The sequence below is a fragment of the Manis pentadactyla genome, chromosome 14 (assembly GCF_030020395.1).
Source record: "Manis pentadactyla isolate mManPen7 chromosome 14, mManPen7.hap1, whole genome shotgun sequence".
Taxonomy (NCBI): Eukaryota; Metazoa; Chordata; class Mammalia; order Pholidota; family Manidae; genus Manis; species Manis pentadactyla.
The window spans coordinates 2,620,855-2,646,949 of record NC_080032.1 but is presented as its reverse complement, the minus strand read 5'-3'; the positions used below and the strand labels follow the sequence as shown (position 1 = coordinate 2,646,949).

At 47.2% G+C, this 26,095-nt stretch overlaps 1 protein-coding gene and 1 long non-coding RNA gene across 5 annotated transcripts; both read right to left on the bottom strand.

The window, feature by feature from the left end:
• Positions 1–412: 412 nt before the first annotated feature.
• On the bottom strand, positions 413–4,574 carry LOC130680797 (uncharacterized). The gene is made up of 2 exons (XR_008993832.1): positions 4,337–4,574; positions 413–691 (listed from the first exon to the last, which is right to left on the bottom strand). It is a non-coding gene; the product is annotated as an uncharacterized LOC130680797 (long non-coding RNA).
• Positions 4,575–8,311: 3,737 nt separating this feature from the next.
• On the bottom strand, positions 8,312–25,729 carry LOC130680789 (N-acylneuraminate-9-phosphatase-like). 4 transcript variants are annotated; one of them, XR_008993829.1, is made up of 4 exons: positions 25,563–25,729; positions 14,248–17,292; positions 13,378–13,468; positions 8,312–9,108 (listed from the first exon to the last, which is right to left on the bottom strand). XR_008993829.1 is itself a non-coding variant. In XM_057492184.1 (2 exons), exons 1-2 carry the CDS (start codon positions 25,650–25,652, stop codon positions 16,636–16,638), a joined length of 747 nt encoding a protein of 248 aa, XP_057348167.1. In that variant the 5' UTR covers positions 25,653–25,729; the 3' UTR covers positions 10,028–16,635. The 4 variants fall into 4 exon arrangements, 1 of the variants encoding a protein (XP_057348167.1); XR_008993827.1 differs by having other exon boundaries at positions 13,378–17,292; XR_008993828.1 differs by lacking the exon at positions 8,312–9,108 and having other exon boundaries at positions 10,028–13,468.
• Between the last annotated feature and the right edge of the window lie 366 nt (positions 25,730–26,095).

Below are 26,095 nucleotides of genomic sequence, written 5' to 3'. Positions count from 1 at the left end.
GATAGCTGGTACCTAGAATTGTCATGTATATAAATGTTGAATCACTATGTTGTACACCTGAAACTAATGTAATGTAATACTGTGTGTCAACTACCCTTCAATAAAAAATACTTATCTAAAAAAAAAAAAAAAAAAAAGGTTTCCCTGCTGCATGAGGGGCCGTCCATCTTTGAAACTGGGCAGTCCACCAAACATTGCTCCACCCTGGACATGGGGAAATATTCATCCATTCAGGACAGAGATACTTGTTATCTCCAGAACCTGACACGCATCAAGCCTGATGGTTTGGGGGCCTGACGGCTTTGTGATATTGGTCACCAGCTTGACAGGATAACCAGGAGTTCCTTCCCATTCTAGGGTTCCCTGTGACTTGTCTGTAAAATACAAAGTTAGAAGGATTAGAGGTAACAAGAGTTCTAGCTTTAAGGGTTGGTTAGCTACCTGGGACACCTTCCAATTCTCTGTTGTGTCCCCAGATCCCTCCATCAGTTTCTTTTTTCTGGTGTAATGAGTCCAGCCCTCTTCAGCCGTCCTCACTGCATTTTCTGTGGTCAGGAGCATGGGTAGGGGGCCTTCCCAGCTGGGCTGGAGTCCATCTTCTTTCCAAGACTTTACTAACACCAGGTCCCCAGGCTGGAAGCAGTGAGCGAAGAACTCAAGTGGGGGAGTGTGGGTGAGGAGTCCTTTCACCCTGAGAGAAGATAAGGTAGAAGCCATGGCCAGCACATGTCCCCTTAAAAATTGATCCTTTGTTTCCATGGTGGGCAGGTCTGTTGCCCTTCCCAGGTATGGCTGCCCATATAACTTGGTTAAATGTTTCTTTTGAGAGTCTGATTCATTCTACCTTTTCAGAGGATGGTGGATGCAAAGAAATATGGAAATCCCATTGTACCTGGAGTGTCATGGACTAACTTTGAAGTAAAATGCCTCCCATTGTCTGAGTCAACATTTTCCATTAACCCAAACCTAGGAATTACTTGCTCTACAGGTACTTTTATTACTGATCCTGCCATTGCTGTTGTTAATGGGTGGGCTTCTACCCATTCAGCGGGAGGGTCAACAATCACAAATATTTAAGCCTTCCCACTTTGGCATCCCGGTAAAGTCAATCTGGGTACTGTGGAGGGGTCTTATTCCTGGGGGTCTCCCTCCAGGTCTGGCTTTCTCATACTCTTTTTGTTAATTCTTTGGCACATTACGCAACTCCTACAAACCTGTTTAGCAATGGTGTAAATACTAGCACACCCATAAACCTTTAGCAAAGCGTCACACCTCGCCTGGGGACCCCAGCAGCTCCCTCTGTGTGACATGTTCGTCAGCTCTCACAATAGGTCGGCTGATCATTTCTGTCCCATCTGGTAAATGGTAAAGTCCACCACCCTTTCTCATCTCCAGATGCCCCCACCTCCTGTAGCTTTAATTTCTTTTTTGGGAGGAAAACTCTGGGATCAAGGAAATTTTAGGGATATTAGGAGTGATATTCAAAAGTCTAATTTCATCTTCAGATGAAGCCTCTTTAGTGGCTACATCAGCAATTCTATTGCCTGTTGCTTCATAAGAATTTCCTTTCTGGTGACCATGCACATGCATGATAGATATTTCAGCTGGAAGTTAAAGGTTTTCTAGAACCTCCTTGATTAATTCCCTGTGAATTAGTTCATTTTCTTTACTGTTTATGAGACCTCTTTCTGTCCAAATTTTTCCAAAGGTATGGACTGCTCTGGAGGCATATTTGGAGTCCATGTAAATGGTGCCTTCCTTATCTGAAAGTAGTTTTAAGACCTGATTAAGGGCAAACAACTCACAGGTTTGGGCTGATCAATTATTGGGTAATCTCCCCTTTTCACAGATGGATAATTGGTCTCATTAATGACGCCACAGCCATTATGTCGTTTGCCCTCTGCACCCGGGAGGACCCGTCTATAAACAGCTTCCTCGCCCCACCTAGTAGAGGTGTTTCCCTTAAATCAGGCCTGACTTTAGTCTGATATTCCATGAGGTCCAGGCAGCTGTGGCTCAATTCTGATTGGCCTTCAGCCTCCCCTGCAGCAGGAAGCGGGTCGGGTTGAGGCAGGCATCTGGGGTTAGGATCAGGCCGTCTTTTCAGGTAGAATGGTTTTGTATTTTAAAATTTAAGAATCTGTTTGCCAGCGCGCAGCCCACTGATTAAGCACGGCCCGGACCTGGTGAGAAGCGCTGACCAGAGGGTTCCTCCAACAGCCGATTTCCTGCTCTCTTCTACCAGGAAGGCCGCAGCTGCGACGGCCTGGATGCACTCAGGCCGTCGTCGAGAGACAGGGCCCGACAGTTCAGGCATGAAGGCCACCGGATGTTTCTCTCCTCCCTAGGTTTGGGTCAAAACCCCTACAGCGGAACCTCGTTCAACAGTAACAAAGTGAAACGGCCTCTCTGACGCCAGGAGAGCGGACGGGGGCGGGGACCAGCGGTCGCTTTAACTGCCCCGGAGTCTGCAGTACCCGGGGGCCCACGGGACAGGGCCTGGCTCTCCCTCTGACAATTTGAAATACAAGCTTCTAGCCTTTTCTGCACAAGAGTCAATCCATAATCTACAATAACCCACTATTTCCAAAAATTTTCTAGGTTGTCTCTTTGTTTAGGCTTGGGGTATTTTATGATTCCAGCAATTCTTTCTGGATTGATTCTTTGTTTTCTTCACTTGTAAGATGACCTAAATATTTAACTGCCTTTTCTACAAATTGAAGTTTATTTCTAGAGACCCTTAACCCCTTTTGTCCCAGGAAGTTAAGCAAATCTATAGTGGTTTTAGACACTCTTGTCTTTTCTTTCCATGAGAGTAATAAATGATTTACAAACTGCAAATTTGCATTCCTTGCACAGGTTCAAAGTCATCTAACATGGATTCTAAAATTTGACCAAATTGGGGGCCTCCGTGAAATCTTTTGGCAACACGTACAACAATATTGCTGTTTTCTTATTGTTCTGCAAATTATTTCACCCAGTTATTTCAGTTACTTTATTGGGGAAACTTGTAAACGTCCCCTATTTCCTTCCTTAACCCATACTCCAGCGTCTATTTTCTTTTCTTCCTCCTTTGTGAGATAGGCCTTCAGAACCTTTATTTGGCCTTCTTCTATTTATTTTTATTTTTATTTTTTTCTAGACCTAGGCCTATTGAATAATTAGATGTCTTCCCAAGAGATTATTTCCCACTTCAGGAGATAGAGGAATGATCCCTCTGTAATCTCATTTTGCAATCTGATTACAGTCCTTTAACCCCAGAGACTAAAAGCTTTTCAGGTCTTGAGTCTGTAAAAATGTGGTTGGGGTCTCTTCCTTCTGTGGGACTTCAAATGCCTTAGTAACATTTTGAGATGTAGGGGCTGATTTTTTTATTCCCTTGACAAGTAGCCCTTGAAAATCCTGTATTCTAGTTCCATCCCCTGGATCATTATTATCTTACCCAGGATCTACATTTGGGAAATTTTGTTCTGCTGGCTGAACACACCCTGGCCCAGCGGATGTTTTCATAGCGGGCGTACAAGGGGCCAAAGGCCCCTGGAAAGCCCCGTGGTAACCAGCAGAGGGGGAGGCCTGTCTTCAGGTGAACTGGAGGCTTATCACTTTCATACATGATTTAAACCTGGCAAAACCAGTTTTCATCTGATCCAAACTTCAGTCAGACAACTGACAGCTTACAGATCAGTTCTTTAATCCAGACAAAACAGCAACATTTGATCGTCTTCTGTTAGTCCTTGACCCTGGTACAGGGGCAGCCCCCCAGTGCCGCGACCTTCACCCCAGCAGGCTCTCTGGGGGGCTTTCAGGGGAGCTCAGCCGGCTCCCTTCCCTGGTTCCCCGGGCCTAGAACCTGTACTTCCTACCTCTCAGGAGGTCCCTGTGTCCGAGCCCCCTGCGTACCCGGCCCCCCGTGACGGAGGCTCCTTGCACACACCCAGGATCCCCTCCGTCCATCCCCGGCCGTTTCCCTGGCGGGAGATGGATCGCGGGTCAGGACTCGACTCGCTTCGCATCTCGGACGCGTCCCAGCCGCACACACCCGACCCCGGGAGGCGCCCGACCCCCGGGGCAGCGCTCACGGCCACCTTCCCTGCCTTGCCTGGTGCACGAGGTTGCCTGGTCGCCGCGGTGCCTCGTTTTCTCCCGGGCGTCGGTCACGCTGTCTCTGCACAGCAGTCCCGGGTCTCCCCTCGGCTTCTGGGCGAAGGTTAGACGCCCAGGCAGGGCGGGCGGCCCGAAGCCGGGGGGGACGCGTCTTCCCGCCCCGCGTGGGGCCCCACCTCGCAAGGGCAAGAGGATCCCGGACGAGCCCCCAAATTCTGAGAAACACACTCACCGGCCCAAACTCAGTAAGCGGACAGGCAGACAGAGAACAGCGGAGCGAGGCTCTAATGACAGTCTTGCAGGATCGGGTGTCCTGTGGGCAGACACACCTGGGGCACTGGGTGCAAGTAATTTATTCCCTGGCACGCGAGTCCCTTCCCTGGTTCCTCATTGGCTGAGAACTGCAGGGTTCACATCCTTTCCTGGACGTCATGTAAGCCAGTTATATCCATATTAGGCTTTCTCTTACATTTGTCTTAATTTATTGGTAGGTTTTAAACTTCTTTCTCTTCTCCAACAGGTATAGCCAGGTCCTTATCAATTCCCCCTGATAAGGAAAATATTCAACAAGCCATTAAGGTCAGCAAACCGCTTTGTTCCCCCAGTCAGCAAAGCCCTCCCAGGTCCCCCCACCCCTCTTCCAGGCTCCCCGTTTGCCCTGCGCAGGCCGAAATGCCACATATCAAAATAATGTAAATTACTCCCCTTGCTTGTGCTCAGGGCTCAGGCCTTGGGAGATGACTCTCCTCTGAGGCCGCCAGTGTGAAATAAACCTCAACACCCCAAGACCCCCGAGTGCTGCTTGGTTCTTCCGTCAGTGAGCCAGTCCAGGCTTTCCAGTATTTTCCATAACACCTCCCCCCACTCTCATCCTGAGCAGCTTCCTGGCATATTTTCCACCAGGCTGCCCTTGTTAATACCCTACTGTTAAAATGTTTACACCTGGTGGGAATAAATCACATTTAGGTTTTATGCTTTTTCTAACAGACTATGTTCCATTTGCACCTTTCCTGATAGAAGGATCTTGGGGTTTTTCTACCAACGGAGTGGGATGTTAGAGCAGGTTTTAAGAAACCTTGGAATAGACTTATGATTTTATTGATGAGGTTTTTGTTTTGAAGTAATATTGCTTAAAATCCAAAAATGATGCAACCTTGTCTTTATTTTTTTTCCTAGTTGCCCCAGAGTGTTATGTGCACACTAAATCCCATGGCCTTGATTGTGCAGAGGCCCCCCGAATGCTGCAGTTACAGAGGAAAGCCAAGGTGAACACTACACCTGGGATGTTGACACAAAGATGAGTGTTTTCTGAGTCCACACACACATCCATCCGCTTGTGCATGAACACCCACCCAGCAGCACCTGAGACCTGGGGGTGCTCAGAATGTACCGTAGGAAGTACAATTCTTAAGAGTAACAAAGGTATGTGGTTTAGCACTTTCAAGCTTTCTTGCAATCCACAATAGACATTTTCCATCACAATCTATTAAACACATTTATTTATGGTGAACATAAGTTAATATATGTTAATATATGGATATTAAATACAATTTTATATATTTAACTGAAGCAAGTTTCATGAACTACTTCCTTGCTATACACATGATGCTCAGATTTTTTCATTCCCTTCTTTTTAAACTAGGGAACATACTCATTTTTGAACAAGTGTAATTTGTGATATACAAATCAAAAGAATAGTGAAGTGAGTGGCAAAAATTCCAAAGACCCCTGCTGTTAGCAGCTTCCTGTGTATCTGCATATGGCATGTATGGCTACAGAATTCCTTTAATTCATGCAGGTTTTATATTTCTGCTTTTCAGTTAAAAAACAATCCTCTCGCTAAGATAGTTATTAAAAAAGAGAGTCATGAAGCTTCTGTTTAAGCCACTTGTGTTAGGAACATGCATCCTGACAGTGTCAGCCACCCACTATCATTCAGGGTGATCTCATCAGTTAAGGAGATGGCTCCACTGACTCCCACCATTCCACGTGTTCCCTGAGAGGGCCGGTGCTCCTGTAGAGACTTGCCCTGCTCCAGCCTGACTGGTTTCCCTCTACTGACCATCCTGGTGATTTCCTTTGCCTGTTACACTGGAATTCCTGTCTTCTCTATCCTGTATGTATTCCCATTTTTATTCCCTATTTTTAGTAGCATCCTTGAATAGGTTCCCTGTGTGACAGGCAAAGTGTTTAAGATCACATCTTAAATGCCTTTATTCTCTTCTCCCATTGTTGATACAATGGCATGCAGTTGGGTACCATTTTTATTCAGAATTTTAAAGGCCTTGCTCTGTGTGAAAACAGATGGTTCCTTTATGGGGTGAAAAATGTGCCTGGGTGAGAGACAGAGAGAGATTGACAGCCTTTAAGATGCAGACCAGGGACACCAGTCATTCCTCTGTCATTTCCCCTTAACAGCCAGAGCCCCTTCATGGAGGCGCCCCTGGCTTTGCCTCCTTTTCTGAAGTTCTCTGGCTGGTTAGCTGGCAGCTACCAAGTGAGTCCAAGTGTGCAGGTTGGATTATTCCCACAATTTGGGACTCAGTGGCTTTGGTTTGGGGGGTGTGCTGATGAATGACCCCAGGGTCCAGGAAGCCTAAGTGTGAGACAGGTGGGCCAGGGTGAAGGCACAGAAGAGGTGTGGACTCTGTCAAACCCAGAAGGGGGTGATCACTAGGAAGGCCCTGATAATCACGCCAAGAAAAACAGGTCTGAGGTGAAACATGGGGATCCTGGCCTGTGAACTCAGCGCATTCTGCCTGTGGAGTGAACTCTGAAGAGGGCAAATAAGGTAAAGCCATATAGAAAGAGAAAGTGGGTTGATGGGGAGAGAAGAGAGGAAAGTTGGTGTGTATGGAGGGGAGGAGCATGAGGGGACTGCAGGCAAGGAGAGGGGTTTTGGATTGAATCATCCCCCCAAAATTCATATGTTGAAGCCCTAACCCCCAATGGGACTGCATTTGAAGACAGTCTTTAAAAAGGCCCTGATCATATAGGACTGGTATCCTTGTTAGAAGAGGCAATGACACCAAGGATGCACATGCACAGGAAAGGCCATGGGAGACACAGGGAGAAGACAGCAGCTCACCAGCCGAGGACAGAGACCCCTGGAGAAACCAAACCTGCCAGCAGCACCTTGATTGGACTTCCAGCTCCAGGACTGAGACAATACCTGTTATTTAAGCCACCCGGTATTTCATTATGGCAACCTGAGCAGACTGATACAAAAACAGCTCTAATGCCTTTGCAAGACTTGGGTCCATCTTATCATTCAGCCAACAAATATCAGAGCAGCATGTACATGAACACACACACACACACACGTGGGCCCAGCCCTGCCTTCATGGAGCTCACAGGCTCAAAGGATACTGGATACCACGCAGAACCTTTCAGTATATTCCTTCTGTGATTAAAGCCCTCATGCAGTGGTTGGGACTGCATACTCCCAGTGATTCCTGGCCGAGACAGCAGCCCAAAGGCCCTGGGCCACCTCTGGATTTTCTGTACAGTGGATCCTTGGGGCTTGGATCTTTACTCCACTGGGGTGCAATATAAACCCTCCATAGGGGCTGAACCAACCAAGAGTTCTGGGTCCCTCAAGAGCCTTGGCCATAGACAATGATGTGCTCCTAAAGGGAAATCTTATTCTAAATCAGAAAATTCCAGAATCAAAAGGAAAACCCATAGCAAGAACATCTTATTTCCCTCATTTCTCTGCAAACCTTTTTCTCTAGAAATTAAACTCCTTTGTTGAAAAACAAATTCAACTGACTACTTTCAAAGATCTCAGTGACACATCAGCCAGGCGGCATCTGATCGAGCAGGGAGAAAGGCATTCCAAAAAGCTGCACAAAGTGGGAGATTCTTCTAGACCAAAGAAGTTACATTGAGCATTGATTGGTTAAAAGTTACTTCTATGGAGTAAAGGGAAGAATTCGAGCAGGGTTAGGTAACTTGTGATGAGTAAGCAAGAGTGGATTGGCTGATGTAGGCCTTCTTTTTCTGCCAGAGCCAAGCAAGGAAACTCATTAAGTTTTGGTTTGCTGACATGGGGCTTAGCATGAGTGATTCCATGTTGGGGCTGATCTGGTTACTTTTAACACCTTCAAATGGAGGTAATTCCTAAAATGAATTTTCCTTATTTTGACTCAAGATGGTAAGACTGATCTGTTTGACTTACTGTTATTAAAAGATAAACTAAGGCATATTAAAATTTCTAATTTGAGTTTATTGGAGCACAGATTGACTCAACTCAGGTAGTGCCAAACTGGAAGTGGTTAGCAGTTAGACTTTTAGAGAATAGGTAGGAAGCAAAGCAAGGAAATTATTTGATTGGCTGTAGGTTAAGTGGTTACCATATTTGAGAAATCCTAGTTGGCTAGTTGTGATTGCTTGTCCTTTGGTTTCAATTTCCCAACCTTGGGGCATTCATAGGTGTACAGTGTTGCTTTTTTATGAATGCTGCTAAGGCATAAAGACCACCTCAGTATAACGGCCTCATTTAATTAACTTCACACAATAAAAACCTTCACCTGACTTCTGCTAGCTAGCTGAATGTTAATTAGACCTATTTGTCCAAAACAATTCTGCCCTCAAAAAAAAAATAGACCCTTTTAGAATGACAGTTTATTTTTTAATAAACTGACACCACCAAATGCTGAAAAGAATGTACAGGAACAGAAACACATTCATTGCTAGTGGGGAATGTAAAATGGTACAGCCACTGTGGGAAAGAGTTCAACAGCATCGTATAGTTAAACAGACCCCATACAACCAAGGAATGCCACACATAGGTTTTTATCAAAGTGAACAGAAAACTTGTGCTCAAACAGCAACAACAAATAATTTGTATGGAAACGTTTATATCAGCTCTGTTCACATCACAAAAGCTGGAAGTGGCCAAGGGGTCCCGTAACAGGTGACGGATGAACGCACAGCGGGATTCCACTCACTGGCGGGAAGGAAGGAGCTGCTGACGCATGGGACGTGGATTGTAAACTCACTCTGTTAAGAGAAAGAAGCCAAACCCCAAAGCCAATATATAATATGATTCCATTTATATGATATTTGTGAAAAGGCGAAACTACAGGGACAGAAAATAAATGGTTGCCAGGGATTCGGGGGGAGGGGAGACTTACCTGAAAGAGACACACAGAGGAACTGTTAGGTGAGGTAACGGTTACGTGTGGCACCAGGATGATGGATGTATGTTGACTTACATTTGTCAATTTTACATAAACTCATGAGTTTTACAGTTTGCCAGTTAAAAAAAATCATCAGCCAAGATGCTGAGGACACAACATGGAGAGCAGACTGTGACAGATGAATCTAATTGATTATAAACATATGATACAACCTCAATGAATGGGGAGGGGGAAGAAATGAGCTGACCCAAGAAACTTTGAAAATTAGTATTTTGACTGGAAACTCTAAGGTAAAAAACTACATAAACACCGTAATCCAGCTGTATTTTTTTTTCTCACAAGGGTGTGAGTTAATTCTGAAAGGAAATAAATTTACATTACTACAGAATAAGTAAATGGTAGGTAATGGGAGCCCATTTTCTCACCATCAAACAAAGAAGTTACAAAGAAGCAAAGGGGAAGTGCTACAGTGAGGCTGCTGGTGCTCGGTTAACGGTGGGGGCATCAGCATGGGCCCAGGCTCAGGTTAATAGGCAGATAGAGACAAATAGATAATTGTCGGGGTCTGGGGGTGGCCACTGAGATCTTGGGGCAAGATGAAGAGCAAAGAAGTGGGAGTCGTTATGGAGGGCGCTCACAGAGGCCACTTTATTCTGCACAGAGCTGTATTTCTTATACTGCTACACTGCTAATTGATGGTTACAGAAATATTGAAGATGCGCATGTGTGTCCTTCACAGCCCTTAACTAGCTCCTTTCTCATGGGCATAGCATGCTGCGTTTTTAGATTTCTCAAGGCCAGACATATCTGGGGTGAAGCAGCGGGCAGCTGTCCTCATAGAACAGTAGGGGAAAGGGGGGAACCTTCTCTACACCCAACCCATTTCTATAGGACAGCAGCCATCTGCTTTTTTCTTGCACACAAAGCAGAGCCCTGTGCCCAGGGCCCACAGAAACAATATCAAGAACAGTAACAGACAAGGAGGCCATATGCCCTGGTGGCCACTATGGCTTGGAACCATCCCCAGGTGGAATCAAGCTGTGACCACCAAGTAGACAGGGGGTCTTGGGATAAGGCTTGTGTCTGAGACACTTCATCACCCACTTCCTGGAGTGCAGCTTGTATTTGCTGCCGGTGGTCTGGGATATAAACACAGCAGTCAGCGTGTAGTAAAGCACAGGTGCCCCCTTGTGCGGCGGTGAGTATATCCAGAGCCATTCTGTTTTGTAAAGTCACCTTCTGCATCTGGGTGACTTCATCTTGCAATAGGGCTGGTGAGGACCTTGGTACATTCAAGGCACGAGCAACATGCTGTACGAGGGCTTCTATTTGTAATTCTACATCTATAATGCCGACTCCTGGAAGGAAGATAGCCACGGGGTAAAACCGCCATGCTGTCCATTTGGGTGATGCCAACAGGAATATACAGCATCCCAATTATGTGTGGGCCACAGCAAGGTTTGCAGTATGTGTCCTGATATGTATGGGCGGCCCCACGTACAATGGCCTGTCCAATTTGCAGGGAGATAGGACCAGCCATATTCCCCACATATCCAAATGTTTTCTCCCAGCAGGGGTACAGTTGACACCGTGCGTACACACTTAGGGGTGCTGTGGGATTAATGGGCTTAATATATAAATCAAGTAATATAGAAATCAGATATATGAAGATTTGGGACTTGACTGTCTCTCCTACTACCTCTGATGTTTGGTCAAGGACAGGGTGATTAAAGCCATAAGAAGTTCCTACAGCTCGTGACCGCCCTCACATGGTTTCGGTGTCCTTGAGGAGTGTCCCGCCCTTGGGCGGGGCTCAAAGATAGATGATGATCATGTGCTGAACCCCCTACTCAGAATTCTTCAGATATTCATTTACTCAATAAATATGAGGAGTGCCTTCTCAGCATTACTCTTGAGCTGTTACGCCTTGAGTTCCCTGGCTGGTCCGTTCAGGTCTTCTATATCTCATTGTGTCGCCTCCTTAATCTGTGGGTCAGAGACAGGGAGGAGGCCGACAGGGTGCGATTAACACTGACGTTGGCACACAGGTCTCTGGGTAACCAGCCAACCATGCGATTGGGTATGGAAACCTGCTGTTCAATGCACAGTGGAGCTATAGTTTGCAAGGCTACATGTATACTAGACATTCATTGCCACCCACTATACACGGTAGCCTCCCCAGGCGGAGCGTGTGCTGATTGTTGGATCAACTGCTTGGTTGCGTGCATTTTGCTTCACCTTTGGCATCACTACAATCCCATGCTCGAAGGCGTCCCCACGCAGACAGGTTGGTGGGAGCGATTTTCCACAGCAGTCTGGCAGTTCTATATATGCCCAGCAGTGGGAGACATTATGTACCTAGGCAAAAGTATGGGCCCATGCCACCATACTATTGCTCTCTGTCAACCTGGGTGGAAAGACAGGGCAGACAGACACCATCAATGGCAAGACCCAGTTCTCTGGGAGGATACAAGTGACCTTGTCATCTTGTGACAAAACAGTGGCTGCTGGGGTGGTTTCCCTGGTCTGTGATACCAGACCAGGGCATCTGAAGACACTGACAGAGCATCAGGCTCAGCCTTCAACAGAAATCGCGGTACTGGCCTCACTTGCACGACCAAAGTCCCTGCCAGTATGGATACTGCCCTCTCCAGAAAGGAAGCAGTCAGCTTTTCCTATCCACTTGTAACCCATGGGTCAGCCCCTCTCCATATCTCATACAAGGCAATCCATGGATGTTCTTCAAACATGAAGGTCTGCGGCCATGTCCACTCCTCTGTATGGCCAGAACAGTGTACGTGGGGCAGGAAGGAGCAATATTTCTTCCAGCAACTGTGGCTCCAACCCATTGGTGTCTTGTTTCAAACATTTCAAGACATATGGGCGAGCCACCACCAACCTCCCTATGGGGCTTTCCCCCGTTCTCCTTGGCTGCTCATTCAGCAAGCGTACTGCTACAGGCAAGTGCTTCACCCACTGCATCCATCTTAACTGTTTCAATCCCTCTGAAACATGGGCAGCCGATGACGATGCCGGTAAAAGTGAGCACAGTGAACACATGCTAGCACTACTTGTTTTGCGCTAGCAAACATCAGCGGAATGTGCCACCTCTGGGCAACTTTACACATGGTTCTTGGGCCTACACACCCTAGTTTCTTATGCAGCCATTGCCCCATTTCCATAAGGGGCAGTTCCTGGAGTGTACGAGCCCTGGCCAAGGCATCAGCCACATCATTCCCAGGGCTTAGTTCTGGGTGATATCCTGACACATGATATATCAGGGCCCCTTCCTTTAACCCACGGGTCCACAGGTTCTTCCACATTGTTTGTCCCCACAGTGGGTGATGGCCAATTGCCCAGGCCTGCTCTGCCCACTAAGGCAACCAGTAAAGCCCCGAAACATGGCCCAACTACCAGTACATATGGTTATCTGACCTGATCCCCTAGTCAAACAAGCCACACCACCTATAGTTCATCCCACTGACTGGATTGCCCTACTCCAGGCTCATACCAGGACTCTTCCTGTAAGGGCTGAATGGCGACGGGCACCCATGTTGGTGGGTGGCCCTTTGTGGATCCATCTGTGTACCAGGCCTCCACTGGTGGCATCCCTGTCCCCTCCTCATAGGGGCTTACCATTGGCGCTTCCATGCCCAGTAAGGTGGGTGCGGGTTCAACCACAAAGGTTAACAGTCCCAGGACTTGCTGCAATTCCTGTGAGAGGATTTTTGGACAATCTAGCCTGTTGTTCTAAATAGGCTCCCCACTTGGTCAGGGTGGGTGTCTAGGCAGCCCCAGTCCAGGGAGCTGTGGCCCAGGCTCGCACTCACCCCTCATTCGGTAGGGCAGTAACCACCTGTACTGCTTGCACTTCCGATTCCTTCAGTAACCAGGAAGGCAGCATACACTGCTGCCAGCTGTCCTTCCAACAGTGAATAGCAAGTCTCAGCTCCCTTTTACAACTGAGACCAAAATCCTACTGGGACTTTGTGGGCCCCATGCTTCTGCCATAATCCCCACCCATACCCATCCGTGCTGGAAGACACTGTCAGCAGGAACGGTATGGAGGCGTCAGTGACTTGCAGTGTCTGGGCCTGAGCCACTGCTTCGGGTAACACCTTTGTCTTACCTGACAGACAACACCCAAGGACTCGACAGAATAACCAGGTCCCTGCACCTTGTCTTCACTGCAGCCTATCTGTGAGCGACAGCTTCCAGATCTGGAAGAGAGTCAGAGGTCAACACTATATCATCTATATAATGGAACACTTGAAACGAGGGTGGAGGGGACCAGGTGGTCAGGCCACTAGCCACCAAGCCGTGACACAAAGTAGGGCTGAGCATGTGTCCTTGTGGGAGGACAGTGACTGTCCACTGCCGGCCTTCCCACGTGACGGCAAACTGACCCTGGCTTTCCGGGACAATGTCAGTGGAAAAGAAGGTATTAGCTAAATCTAACACAAAGTGTTAAGTCCCCAAAGTCACGGTCAGTTCATCCATCAGGTCAGTGATGTTCGGTACTGCAGCATGCAGCAGGGGAGTCACTTTGTTTAGTTCCTGATAGTCCACTGTCATTCTCCAGGTGCCACAGGTGAACTAAAAGGGCTGTGTGCTGGGTGGGTGATGTATGCTTCTTCCAACAACCATCTGTATCCACCAGCACCAACATCCACTGTACATTCTCTGGGGACCAGTGAATGGTGAGTTTAACAAATGGCCTCCGGTGTCCAATGTCTCAATATGCCAGGTACCTCTGCCCCACCCCTAGGTCAGGGAGGAAGTCAGTGCACAAGGGACGAGTTCCTGGTCCGCCATAGCACTCGCCTGCACTCGCTTTGGGGGCAGTGGGCGACAGCGGTGGTCTGGACGTAACTGCTTCCACAGTCCCAACAACACCCCTAAAGGCTGTCCATTAAGCTTTTCGTGAGTCAAACTAGCAGCTAAAAAGTGAGTCCATGCCTGGCAGCGACTCACTTTCAGCAGTCCTACTGTGGCCTACCTCTGGCGCTGTTTTCACCATGGCTACTTTTTCCTTGCCGCGCTTCACCGCAGTAGTTCTTACTTCGGTCTCTTGAAGTCGCGCTACTCATCCATCTCCCAAGCGAGCTAACATCAACACTGCTTTGTGTCCTCAGCGCCCTCATCTCACAGTCACAACAGCCAGGCAGGCACAGATTCACCCAAATGTTGCTTACACTGCTTGGCCAAATTCTGCAATTCCATGGCCCTGCACGCCGCTTGTCGCGTAGCTATCAGGGGGCCACCCAGCTGCCACCCTGCGGCTACAGGGTCCTGCATCTCCACGTGTTGCTGCACAGCACTAGGGGCTTTCAGCCACCCGTTGCCATAAGTCCTCCTCCTAGTGGAGACTGCACTCACTACTGCAACTCCGCAGTTTTGCGAGCGGCATGGCAGGTGACCATCAGGAACATCCACACCACTTGCCCAGCCAATTCCTGGTGGGCCAGAGGGACTGGAGTCCCTAGCATTTCCAGTGCCATCTGTATAGCCTCTGAGGTCCTGTGTATGGACTCCCAATCCTCCGGTGCTGCCTAAGCAGTCAAGCATGTTGCCACCAGGTACCAAATATAGGCTGGGGGGGCCACATCTCCTCCACCTGATCATGTCCAGGGAAGCTCAAGAACCATTGTTCTCATGACCACCTACCTCATCCTCACAATGCCAAGTGCCAGGGTCCTGGGGACAACACAAAGCAAAGGCAGTGGGAGTTGTCAAAAGAGGTCACTTTATTCTGCACAAAGCTGTACCTCTCAAACTGCTACAGTGCTAATTCATGGTTATAGAAGTATTGAAGATGCGCAAGGTGTGGCCTTCATGGCCAGGTGCTTGGCCTTCAAGGCCCTTATCCACTTCCTTTCTCATGGGTACAACACGCTGCTTTTAGGCTTCTCAAGCCAAGATATATCTGGCTCCTTACAAAGCCAAACATATTTGGGGTTAAGCAACAGACAGCTGTCCTCATAGAACAGTAAGGAAACTGGGGGCTCGGGGGATGCCTTTCCTACAATAATTTGTAACTATGTGTGTATCCGTGGGTTAACATGCACGTATTTCCTGACGCTGTGTGCTCAGTGACAACCCCAGTGGCAATGAGCACACTCTCACCCGGACCTTGGCTCCTAAGTGCCATACTCCAATGAAAGGAACTAGGTCTCCTTAAAAATGACCGATCCTAGGGCTGGGGAAGGGAAAGCATAACCTGGGCCTAGAACACCTTTGGTGCCAGAAGCTAAGGAGAAAGTGCTCCAGAGCAAAAGGATGAGGGCACGTCCAGGGGATGCAGAAGCCGGTGTGGAAGAGCTCCCAGTGGCCAAAGCTGGGAATGTTTGAGCAATGAAATAAATAACATAGCACTGGGTGAGAACTGAGATCAGAAAATGAATATACACAAGTCCACAGTATTACAAATAAAAGACAATTAAGTAAATACATGGGCATAATCTTCCTTACAAGGAATTCTAGGTAATACAGACATATACTTTCCAGAAGATAGAATTTAATCTTGCCTTGCTTGAGTGCAGCTGGGACTTAGAAACTTCTTTAGAAAGAACAGACTATGGAAAGATAAAATTGAAATTGTGCAGTGGTGAAACCTGGCAGAGACCACCTGAACCAAACGGTCAAGTTTAACTTCACCAGTCACCCAAACGATCAAGAGTAACATCACCAATAACATTCAGGGGATGTCAGTTACATCAAACTAATCGAGGGACAGTCTGTGAAATGTCTGACCAGGGCTCTGTATGGGATCAAGGTCAAGAAAAGAAGGAATATCTGAGAAACTTTCACAGACCAAAAGAGACACAAGAGACATGATGGCTAAGTGCTAATTGGGATCCAGATGGAATCTTGGAAGAGAAAAATATTATTAGTGGAAACACTGACAAAATCCAAACGAAGCCTGAAGTTTAGCTAACAGTCATATCACTAGTAGTTAATTTCTTGATTCTGGTCATTGTACCATGGTTAGGTGAGATCTTAACATTAAGGAAAACTGGTGACAGGTATATAGAACTCTCTGTACTATCTTTGCAACTATAGTATAAACCCGAAATTATTCCAAAATAATAGATTCTTATTAAAAGAAAAAGAAAGTGGAATGTACTGAAAGGGTCGGATATTTTCAGACTGAGTTAAAACAGGCACATGTGGATGACTAAGGCTTATCAAAGAGTAATGAAGCAAAAACATCCAGAGATGAATGTATTTTCCATATGTGCTGAGTTAGCTGTGACTACAAGCTGGGAAATGTCTTGGGAAAGGAGCATCACATGCTGACTTCAACAGCATATTTAAAAAGGAGGAACCTATTTGTCATTTATACACTATAGGAAAACTGGGGTCCCTGAAGGAAGGTCAGGCAGCTTTAAGCTGAACTATCGACTTTGTGGTCTATCCTTTGTAGGAGAGAAGGTAACTCTAGCACAGAAGAAACTGTATAATGTGGCACAGGGGATGAGCTCCGTGGCACTCTCCCATCTCTGTTTATCCAGACTGTAGCTTTCAGCCCTGCACTGAGGCCTCCTTGTATATCGGTTTCCAGCGTATCACCAACCATCACACAGTCTCCAGGCTGTACTCCGAGGAGATCACAGCAGTAATAAAATATGGAAGGGTCCGGTTTCTCTGCCTTCTGCTCTCCCCCTACAACAACGGCATCAAAATAGGGCTGGCAGGCACAAGCCTCAATCTTCTCCCTCTGGGTTTGTCTGTCTCCATTTGTTAGTAAGAGCAGGTGGACCTCCTTTCGAAGTTCAGTGAGCATGGCTTTGACGTCTTCTGCTAGTGTCATATGCTGTAAACGAGTAGATTTCCACAGGGAATAACATTCCTCAGCCAACTTCCTGTTGGCTGCCCCACCCACTGTTTCCTGGATGGCTTCTTCCCAGTGAGAAGTCCTGAGCTCAGTAATGCATGTATGGGGAGAAGGAAAATGTTCCTTTCTGAGTTTAATTTCAACTTTGTGACAGATGATCTCAGCCTCATCTCTGTAATGGCATTTAGACTGTAGCAGCTTGATCACCTAAATAAATGAAAAGAACTCCATTAATGCACTTCATATTTTTCACAGTTGGGCCCTGAGAAGCTGTGACCCTAGAGCAGAGAGATTCAAGCTTCACTCTTGTCTTAAGGCATCTCTATTACTAAACCCAACTTCTGGTGGGAATTGGTCTTACTTTTATGGAACATCATTGAAGGATCTCCCAACCTCTCTAGACAACTCATTCTTATTTTGGAACAAATCCTATACTAAGAAGATTCTTTATAGAGAGCTCATAAAAATCCCTCATTTGGCAGTTAAGTCTACCACCTTTCATTCTGGTCCTGAAGAAATTAAAATAAACTTGTGTTTATGTAACTCCAGGGGGAAAATTTGTTCCACCCTGGGGCAAAAAACCTTGAAGCGTAAATCAAAGGGAAAAATAGTGGGAGAAACCATTTATTGCTTACAAGTTGTCTCCTCCCGCCTGCCTCTCTCCCATCCTGGAAACCGTCTCTGGTCCCTTGTGTGCTGGCCCCTCCCCCAGCCCCTTGTAAGCACCTATTGATATGGAATCATTCTACTTCTCTCCACCCCTTGTAGATACCTGTAAATATGGAGATGGACTAAGGCCAGGCAAAAGATTCTGGAAATATTGTGATTTTACCCACAGATTATTATTTAGATTCTTCCCAGAAATAATGCTAGGTCAATTAACCTTTTCCTACCAATATCCGTTTCATGTTTTGAAGGCTAAAATTGACCACCATATGAAACGAGGCCCAACTCTGTACTTTTAGGAATGTGTATTTATTTAGCTCTGATGGAATCATGCGTGTTCTGTAATTTCATAAGTTTAATAAGTCAGTGTTTCTTCCAAACCTTCTTTTCAGGTAAAAACTTCAGGTAGTGCTCCCTGTTTGTTACTGCTTCTGAATCCCTCATCAAATAAATGCTCCCTCTGGTTTCCCCACAGCTCTTTTTCTTGGCCTTTATTGTATTAGGTTCTTAATGATTTCACCTGTCTTCTAACATTTACTAAGCCCCTCACTGGAAGCGCTATGCCCGATGCCCACACACATTGTTTCTAGCATTTCCAGAACTCTGAAGGGGCTTCACCTTCTGAGATGAGGAAATGGAAGTTCAGAACTGGTAAGGCACTTGCCAGGGTTGGGGCTCAACCCCATGCCTACCTCCTTCCTAAACACACACGCTTTCCTTTGCACACTGACAGCAGGCACCGGGACTGGGTCCCCGGTTCTCAGCACGGTGTTTGCAGGGGAAAAGCAGCAGGCCGGCAGCCAGCACCATAGCTGGGCTGAGTGCGTAACAGTCACGTGAGCACTGGGGAACTGAAAAGGAAGGAGCAAGACCCTGCGCAGAGCTGCTGGGTTGGCTGCGGCAAGGGAAGTGACATTCAAACCAGGAGTTACCCGGCCCTCAAGGTGCGGGCGGGAGGAGGACTGAATCACTCTGGACAGAAGGCTCACCATGGACAGAGCTGGGAGTTGTGTGAACTGGGAGGGGCTAAAGGCTAAGCTCCGTGAACTGAAAGGCAGGTGATGGAGTCAGCTCAGAGACGCAGCTGCAGCGGCGGTCAGGAACCAGTCTGCAAATGGCCCAGGGCCCAAGGCTGCAGCAGATGCTACCAAACCCCCTTGGCCCGCAGCAGCCCCGACAGACCAAGAGCTCCATTGTCTAAGTCCTTGGGCTTCTCTACTTGAGGCCTTTCTCGGCCACAGGGCACCCACACATGTAGACTGGGGCCTAGTGTTGCTCTGGGTGCAGGCCTCCAACAAAGGACGGGCAGATATTGTGAGTAAATATCACAGCTTTCTTGCTCCACGGCCGGACATATGAAGCACATTCTGTACAGTCTCCGAGTTTCCGGCCGCTCTCACCAGGAACCTGCTCCTTTATGCAAAGGGTGTTCGGTCCTTCCTTCCCTGTCTTACCACCTCCCCCACAGGCCCTGCTGGGATCACCTCCCAAGCGAGCTGCCTGTACTTGAAGTCTCCACATGGGGCAATCGGGGGGCCAGTCAATCATTCCAAGACAGTTTGGGTCTTTGAGGGTAAGTGGAATGCACAGAACTGAGACGAAGACTGTCTGCTGTGGAGGCAAAGAGGCCAAACGTGTTGCCCTAAACTACACGGGGGTATGTGGTGTGCTGCTCATCGCAGACACTCAATCCACCTGCTGAAAAGGGTAATGATAAACGGACACTTTCTTCCTTCTGAGTATGAGAGAGCTAAGAAATAATTTTCTGGCTATTTGTGCTCATTAGAAAATGTGACAGTTAAGGGAAATCTTCTTAGACCAAGAAAATATACCGGGTCTTAGAATGTTAGGTGAAGGCAAAACACTGAAAATTCTGCTTTAAAAAGTTAGCATTCAGTTAACAAATCAAGCTTTTTAAACCTCCATGGTTATGGCAGCATCTTTATTAGCGATGTCAACTGAGTTACTCTCGAAGGTCCCTGTAAAGGTCTAGGACCCTGCTGTAATCCAATAAGAGGACATAGACGTCGTGGACTCCACAGTGCGGGAGCTTAAACAGGAGGCAGCTCAGTCAATAAAAAGCCACCAATAAACATTTCCTGTTCCTCCACCTGGCAATTCCTCAAGCAAATCTCAGGGTGCTCAAAAAGGTTTAGCTCACCTTAAAGGGAAGATTCTGGTAAAGGTACAACACACTGCTCACAAGTTTTAAAACTTTCCTACATCTGTCACACAACTTTACATATTCATCTGGATAAAAATACCATTTTAATAACAACACAGGGAAAAAATGTTAAACACTCATGTACATATTCATATGATATTGAAGAGAAACAACACCTAAGCTGAATCAATACTAAATGATATTAGTACAAACTATCCTGATGCCCACAGGGAGCAAATCGGAATTTTGATTGAATTGGGGGTAGATGGAAAGGGTCTCTAACTAGGACATGTGGTGACAGTCTGCACAGGGGGAAGACAGAATTGAAAAGAATTTTGAGTAGGATAAGCCCAGCAGGCACCTACAGGCCTGAAAAAAGGGGCCCTAACAGAGTGAGGGGTTTGCACAATTTGCAGACTTCAAGTCAAATTTCCTGAACTTCAAAACTCTAAGGCTCTATTTTAACACATACAGAAAAGACACTCTATTCTACCTCTTACACTCTGCAGAATTGGAGTTAGTATCATCAGTACTACTGTTCATATAACTGTGATTTAAGACTTTTTGAGGCTAGAGTGGAAACCATATAACACTTTACAACACCATGATTAAGATATGAGGTTGCTGAATATCAAATAAAGGTTAGTTAAAAATACATGCTCACAGGAAAACAATTCCATTCACCATGGCATCAAAAAGAATAAAATACTTAGGAATAAACCTAACCGAGGAAGTGAAAGACCTATACCCTGAAAACTACAAGACACTCCTAAGAGAAATTAAAGAGGACACTAACAAATGGAAACTCATCCCATGCTCCTGGCTAGGAAGAATTAATATAGTCAAAATGGCCATCCTGCCCAAAGCAATCTACAGATTCAATGCAATGCCTATCAAATTACCAACAGCATTCTTCAATGAACTGGAACAAACAGTTAAAAAATTCATATGGAACCACCAAAGACCCCTAATAGTCAAAGCAATCGTGAGAAGGAAGAATAAAGTGGGGGGAGGGGATCTTGCTCCCCAACTTCAAGCTCTACTACAAAGCCACAGTAATCAAGACAATTCGATCCTGGCATAAGAACAGAGCCACAGACCAGTGGAACAGAATAGACTCCAACCATTAACCCAAACATATATGGCCATTTAATATACAATAAAGGAGCCATGGACAAACAATGGGGAAATGACAGCCTCTTCAACAGTTGGTGCTGGCAAAACTGGACAGCTACATGCAAGAGAATGAAACTGGATCATTGTCTAACCCCATACACAAAACTAAATTCAAAATGGTTCAAAGACCTGAATGTAAGTCATGAAACCATAAAACTCTTAGAAAAAAACATAGGCAAAAATCTCTTGGACATAAACATGAGCGACTTCTTCATGAACATATCTCCCTGGGAAAGGGAAACAAAAGCAAAAATGAACAAGTGGGACTATATCAAGCTGAAAAGCTTCTGTACAGCAAAGGACACCACCAATACAAGAAAAAGACATCCTACAGTATGGGAGAACATATTCATTAATGACAGATCCGATAAAGGGCTGACATCCAAAATATATAAAGAGCTCATGCACCTCAACAAACAAAAAGCAAATAAGCCAATTAAAAAATGGGCAGAGGAGTTGAACAGACAGTTCTCCAAAGAAGAAATTCAGATGGCCAACAGACACATGAAAAGATGCTCCACACTGCTGGTCATCAGAGAAATGCAAATTAAAACCACAATGAGATATCACCTCACACCAGTAAGGATCACCACCATCCAAAAGACAAACAACAACAATGTTGGCTAGGTTGTGGAGAAAGGGGAACCCTCCTACACTGCTGGTGGGAATTTAATTAGTTCAAACCACTGTGGAAAGCAATATGGAGGTTCCTCAAAAAGCTCAAAATAGACCATTTGACCCACAAATCCCACTTCTAGAAATTTACCCTAAGAATACAGTAGCCCAGTTTGAAAAAGACAGATGCACCATGTTTATTGCAGCACTATTTACAATAGCCAAGAAATGGAAGCAACCTCAGTGTCCATCAGTAGATGAATGGATAAAGAAGATGTGGTACATATACACAATGGAATATTATTCAGCCATAAGAAGAAAACAAATCCTACCATTTGCAACAACATGGATGGAGCTAGAGGGTATTATGCTCAGTGAAATAAGCCAGGTGGAGAAAGACAAGTACCAAATGATTTCACTCATATGTGGAGTATAAGAACAAAGAAAAACTGAAGGAACAAAACAGCAGCAGAAACACAGAACCCCAAGAATGGACTAACAGTTACCAAAGGGAAAGGGACTGGGGAGGATGGGTGGGAAGGGAGGGATAAGAGCGGGGGGAAACAGAAAGGGAGCATTACGATTAGCATGTATAATGTGTGTGGGGTCACGGGGAAGGCTGTGCAACACAGAGAAGACAAGTAGTGATTCTATAGCATCTTACTATGCTGATAGACAGTGACTGTAATGGGGTTTGTGGGGGGGACTTGGTGAAGGGGGGAGCCTAGTAAACATAAAGTTCTTCATGTAATTGTATTTTAATGATACCAAAAAAAAAAAAAAACTACAAATGGAAATACCATATGATCCAGTAATTCCACTACTAGGAATTTACTCAAAGAAACAAAATCTAATTTGCAAAGATATAGGCACTCCTACATTTATTGCCACATTATTTACAATAGCCAAGATATGGAAGCAAGCAAAATGTCCATCACTATATGAATGGATAAAGAAGGTGTGGTACACTTATACAATAGAATATTATTCAGCCATAAAAAATAATTCCTGTCATTTGCAACAACATGGATGGACTTAGCGGGTATTATGCTAAGTGAAATTACCCAAGCAGAGAAGGAGAAATACCACATGATTTCATTTATTTGGGGAATTCAAACACAAAACAGAACAAAAATTAACAAAACAGCTGCTTACTCATACATGCTGAGAAGTGAGTGGTGGTTACTTTTGGGGAGGGGGTTGGGGTGGTGAGTGAAATTGGTGAAGAGGATAAAGAGGCAGAAAATCTCAATTATAATGTAAATTAGCCACAGGGTTTAAAGTACTACATAGAGAATATAGTCAATGGTTCTGTAATTACCATCTTTCTATGTTGACAGATGATAATTACATTAGGGGTGAGAATATATTAATGTACATAACTGTAGAATCAGGATGTTATATATTTGAAACCAATATATTACTGTTTATCAACTATGCTTCAATAAAATAAATTTTAAAAAAATACATGCTCACAAAACATGATTACAAGCACACAGCCTGAAAATTCAAGCAGCCTCCTGTTATTTCACGTTCAAGTCTTTGCACATCTTTACTCAAAGTGGCCTAATCGGACCACTGTATTTACACCTGAGAAGTGCATTTATTCCTCCTCTACTTTTTCTAACACACTTATAAAATATAAATATGTCTGATGTATAATCCCCACCAGAAGGTAAACTCATGAATGCAGAAATCTTTTCCACCTTGTTCACTGAGAAACCTCCATTTCTACAGAAGGTTCCCTCTTGAGTAGTGACACCTGAAGGACGGGGCTTAAGAGGATGAAAACAAATACCTTTCTCAGAAGACTAAAAAAAAGAAAGCTGGTGCGTATAGCCAGTACCTGCCTCCTTCTCCCCAAGCCCAGTGTCCAGACCTTACCAATTTCATAGTTCATTCAGAGTGATTTCTGAGAGGGGGCCTATTTCCTTTGAAGAGGCCCACATCAATGGGTGGTGGTGTAGTCTCATGCGATAAAGCGTTCCCTGTAGAGTCAGAAGCACCCAGTTCTATTCTGTTCATTTCACAGGAATATGTATAAAGGATGTGTGACAGAACCAATTATGGAGACCTGGGTTTTTATCTATCCATCCAGCATCAATCATGCAACATTTGCCCTGTATCAGATGAAGATGACTAAGACTGTTCCCTGTTAGAAGCTCACTGTTTACTTATAGGCATCTGAGTTGCAGAAATTACTTATAATATCCTTTGACAAGTGTACAACAGTTACCTGAACAAACCACAGTGACGGTATAAACACCACAGTGAAATACAATCTGACTGTGCCAGAAATTCCCCTGTGGTGAGAATGTGGAGGGTGAACTGGATGTGGTGAGCTTGGAGACCAGACCACGGCAACAGCCTAGATACGAGCTGCGCCCAGCTTTAGTGAAGACAAAGGCGGGGTACCTGCGGAGGGGACACGCTGGGTGACAGGGTGGGTGGTAGTACAATTCATCAGGTGAACACCGGATGCTAGGTACTTCCCATGCAACACATTAAACCCACCTGACAGGGATAGCGAGGACTACTATCATTATTCAGATTTCATAATGGGGATTTGAGGCTCAGAGTGGGTAAGCAACTTGTTCAGGCACTTTCAGCAACGTACCGGAAGAGCTGTGATTCAGACTCAGGTGTCTGCTTTTAAAGCTGGAACTCTTGGCCTCCAGCACAATTTGGCCTACAAGACTTAAATGGCATCATGCAGGGCTCAGGCCACCAAGCACGCACAGGTACTGTGTACCGTTGGCAGCTAGAGATACTGGGGCAACATAGCCCAGGGGTGCCAGTGAGGTCAAAGTCAAGGGTACTGAGGATAGAAGGGACAATCAGTTTCGTGTAATGCCTCAGTAACGTCATTAACACAGATTTGAAATGTCCACTGACCCTGGCAATTTGGGAGGTGCCTCCCGACCCGGCAACTCTACTTCATCCTAGTGGCAAAGACAGAGGCTACCATGCAATGGATTTAGGGGTGAACACGACGTAGGGACATGCCCATAACGGGTACAGATTTCCCTGGGAAAACATGGCTAAGACAGACAGGTGACATCGAGGGGAGGAAGGAGGGCTCAAGGGAGGCATTCTTTTCTAAAGCTTTTTAGTATGGGAGCGACCTGACCATGCAGGAGCGGAAGGCACCAAAAAGGGGAGGAAGGTCCGGGGGCCAAAACCGAACTCTTAGAGCACGAAGAGGACGGGAGCCTCCGGGCTGGGAGGATTCACTTTCCAGCGCGGGCTTTCCCACACCGGCGATCTTGGTTCTCTACTGGGCGCGGCAGAGGAAAGCAAGCACGGAGGACCGCGGCCTGCAGGGCATGGGCCAAGTGTGACGCGGCCTGTGTGCCTCACGCAAGGGAGGCCCGCAGCCCGGGCTTCGTCACTCGCTCGGCAGGGCCCGGGCGGAGCGCCCGCGCCGGGGCTGCTCTCAGCGAGTCCGGCTGGCCGCTGAAACCTAACGTCGGGGGCTGCGCCAAGACCCGCCGCAGGCCGCGCACCGAGGGCCGAGCCTCCCTCGAGGCGAGCCGGGAGCACCGGGCGCGCCAGTCCCGGCGGCAGCAGGCTGTCTCGCGGTGCGGCCCTGCCACCGGGGCGGCTCCAGAGGCGTCCTCCCGGCCCCAGGCGCCGAGCCCGCTTCGGCGACCCAGCCTCCCCGAACCCGGGGGGAGCAAAGCGGGCCTCGGGATTGGAGGGCGAGCAGCCACCGCCCTTTCCCGCCGCCTCCGGCGAGGGGATTTCAACGTCCGGGGCCTCCGGGAGGCCGGGCGCCGCCCAAGCGGACCCGCGGGCGACACGGAGGGGGCGGGAGGGCGCTGGGGGCGGGGCGGGCGGCGGAGCCGGGCGTTACCTCCAACATGCCCGTCCTGCCCGCCGCGGCCGTGTCGATGAGCGTGTTGTCCAGGTCAAGGAACACGGCCCGCACGCGGCTCGGCCCCATGGCTCCGGACGCCGCCTGAGCGCGGAGCGGGCCGCGGGGCACTGTCCCACAGCACCTGCGGCGTCCGCGAGATGTGAAAATACCTGACGACGGCGAGATCCCGCGAGACAGCAGGCGCGTGGTTACACCGTCCACGTGGGCGGGGCGTCGGGCGCGCGCTATGCCCCTGCGTGGCCTCCTGCCGCGCATACCGTTCCCGTTTTCCGTGTGTATGCGTGCGCGCGCAGGTCGTCCCGCCCGCCCCGGGGACGAGCCTGAGGGCCGGGCGATCGGGCTGGGGGCGGGGCGGCTGCGGGTGCGCGCAGAACTGCAGCCCGCCGAGCCGGGGACGCGCGCGGGTGGCCCCAAGTGTGGGGCCCGGCCGCTTGCGGGATTAGCGGGGGCGTTGGGCAGGCAGACAGCGGGGTGGAGAGAGAATGAGGCCTGTAGAGCTCACTGGCCGG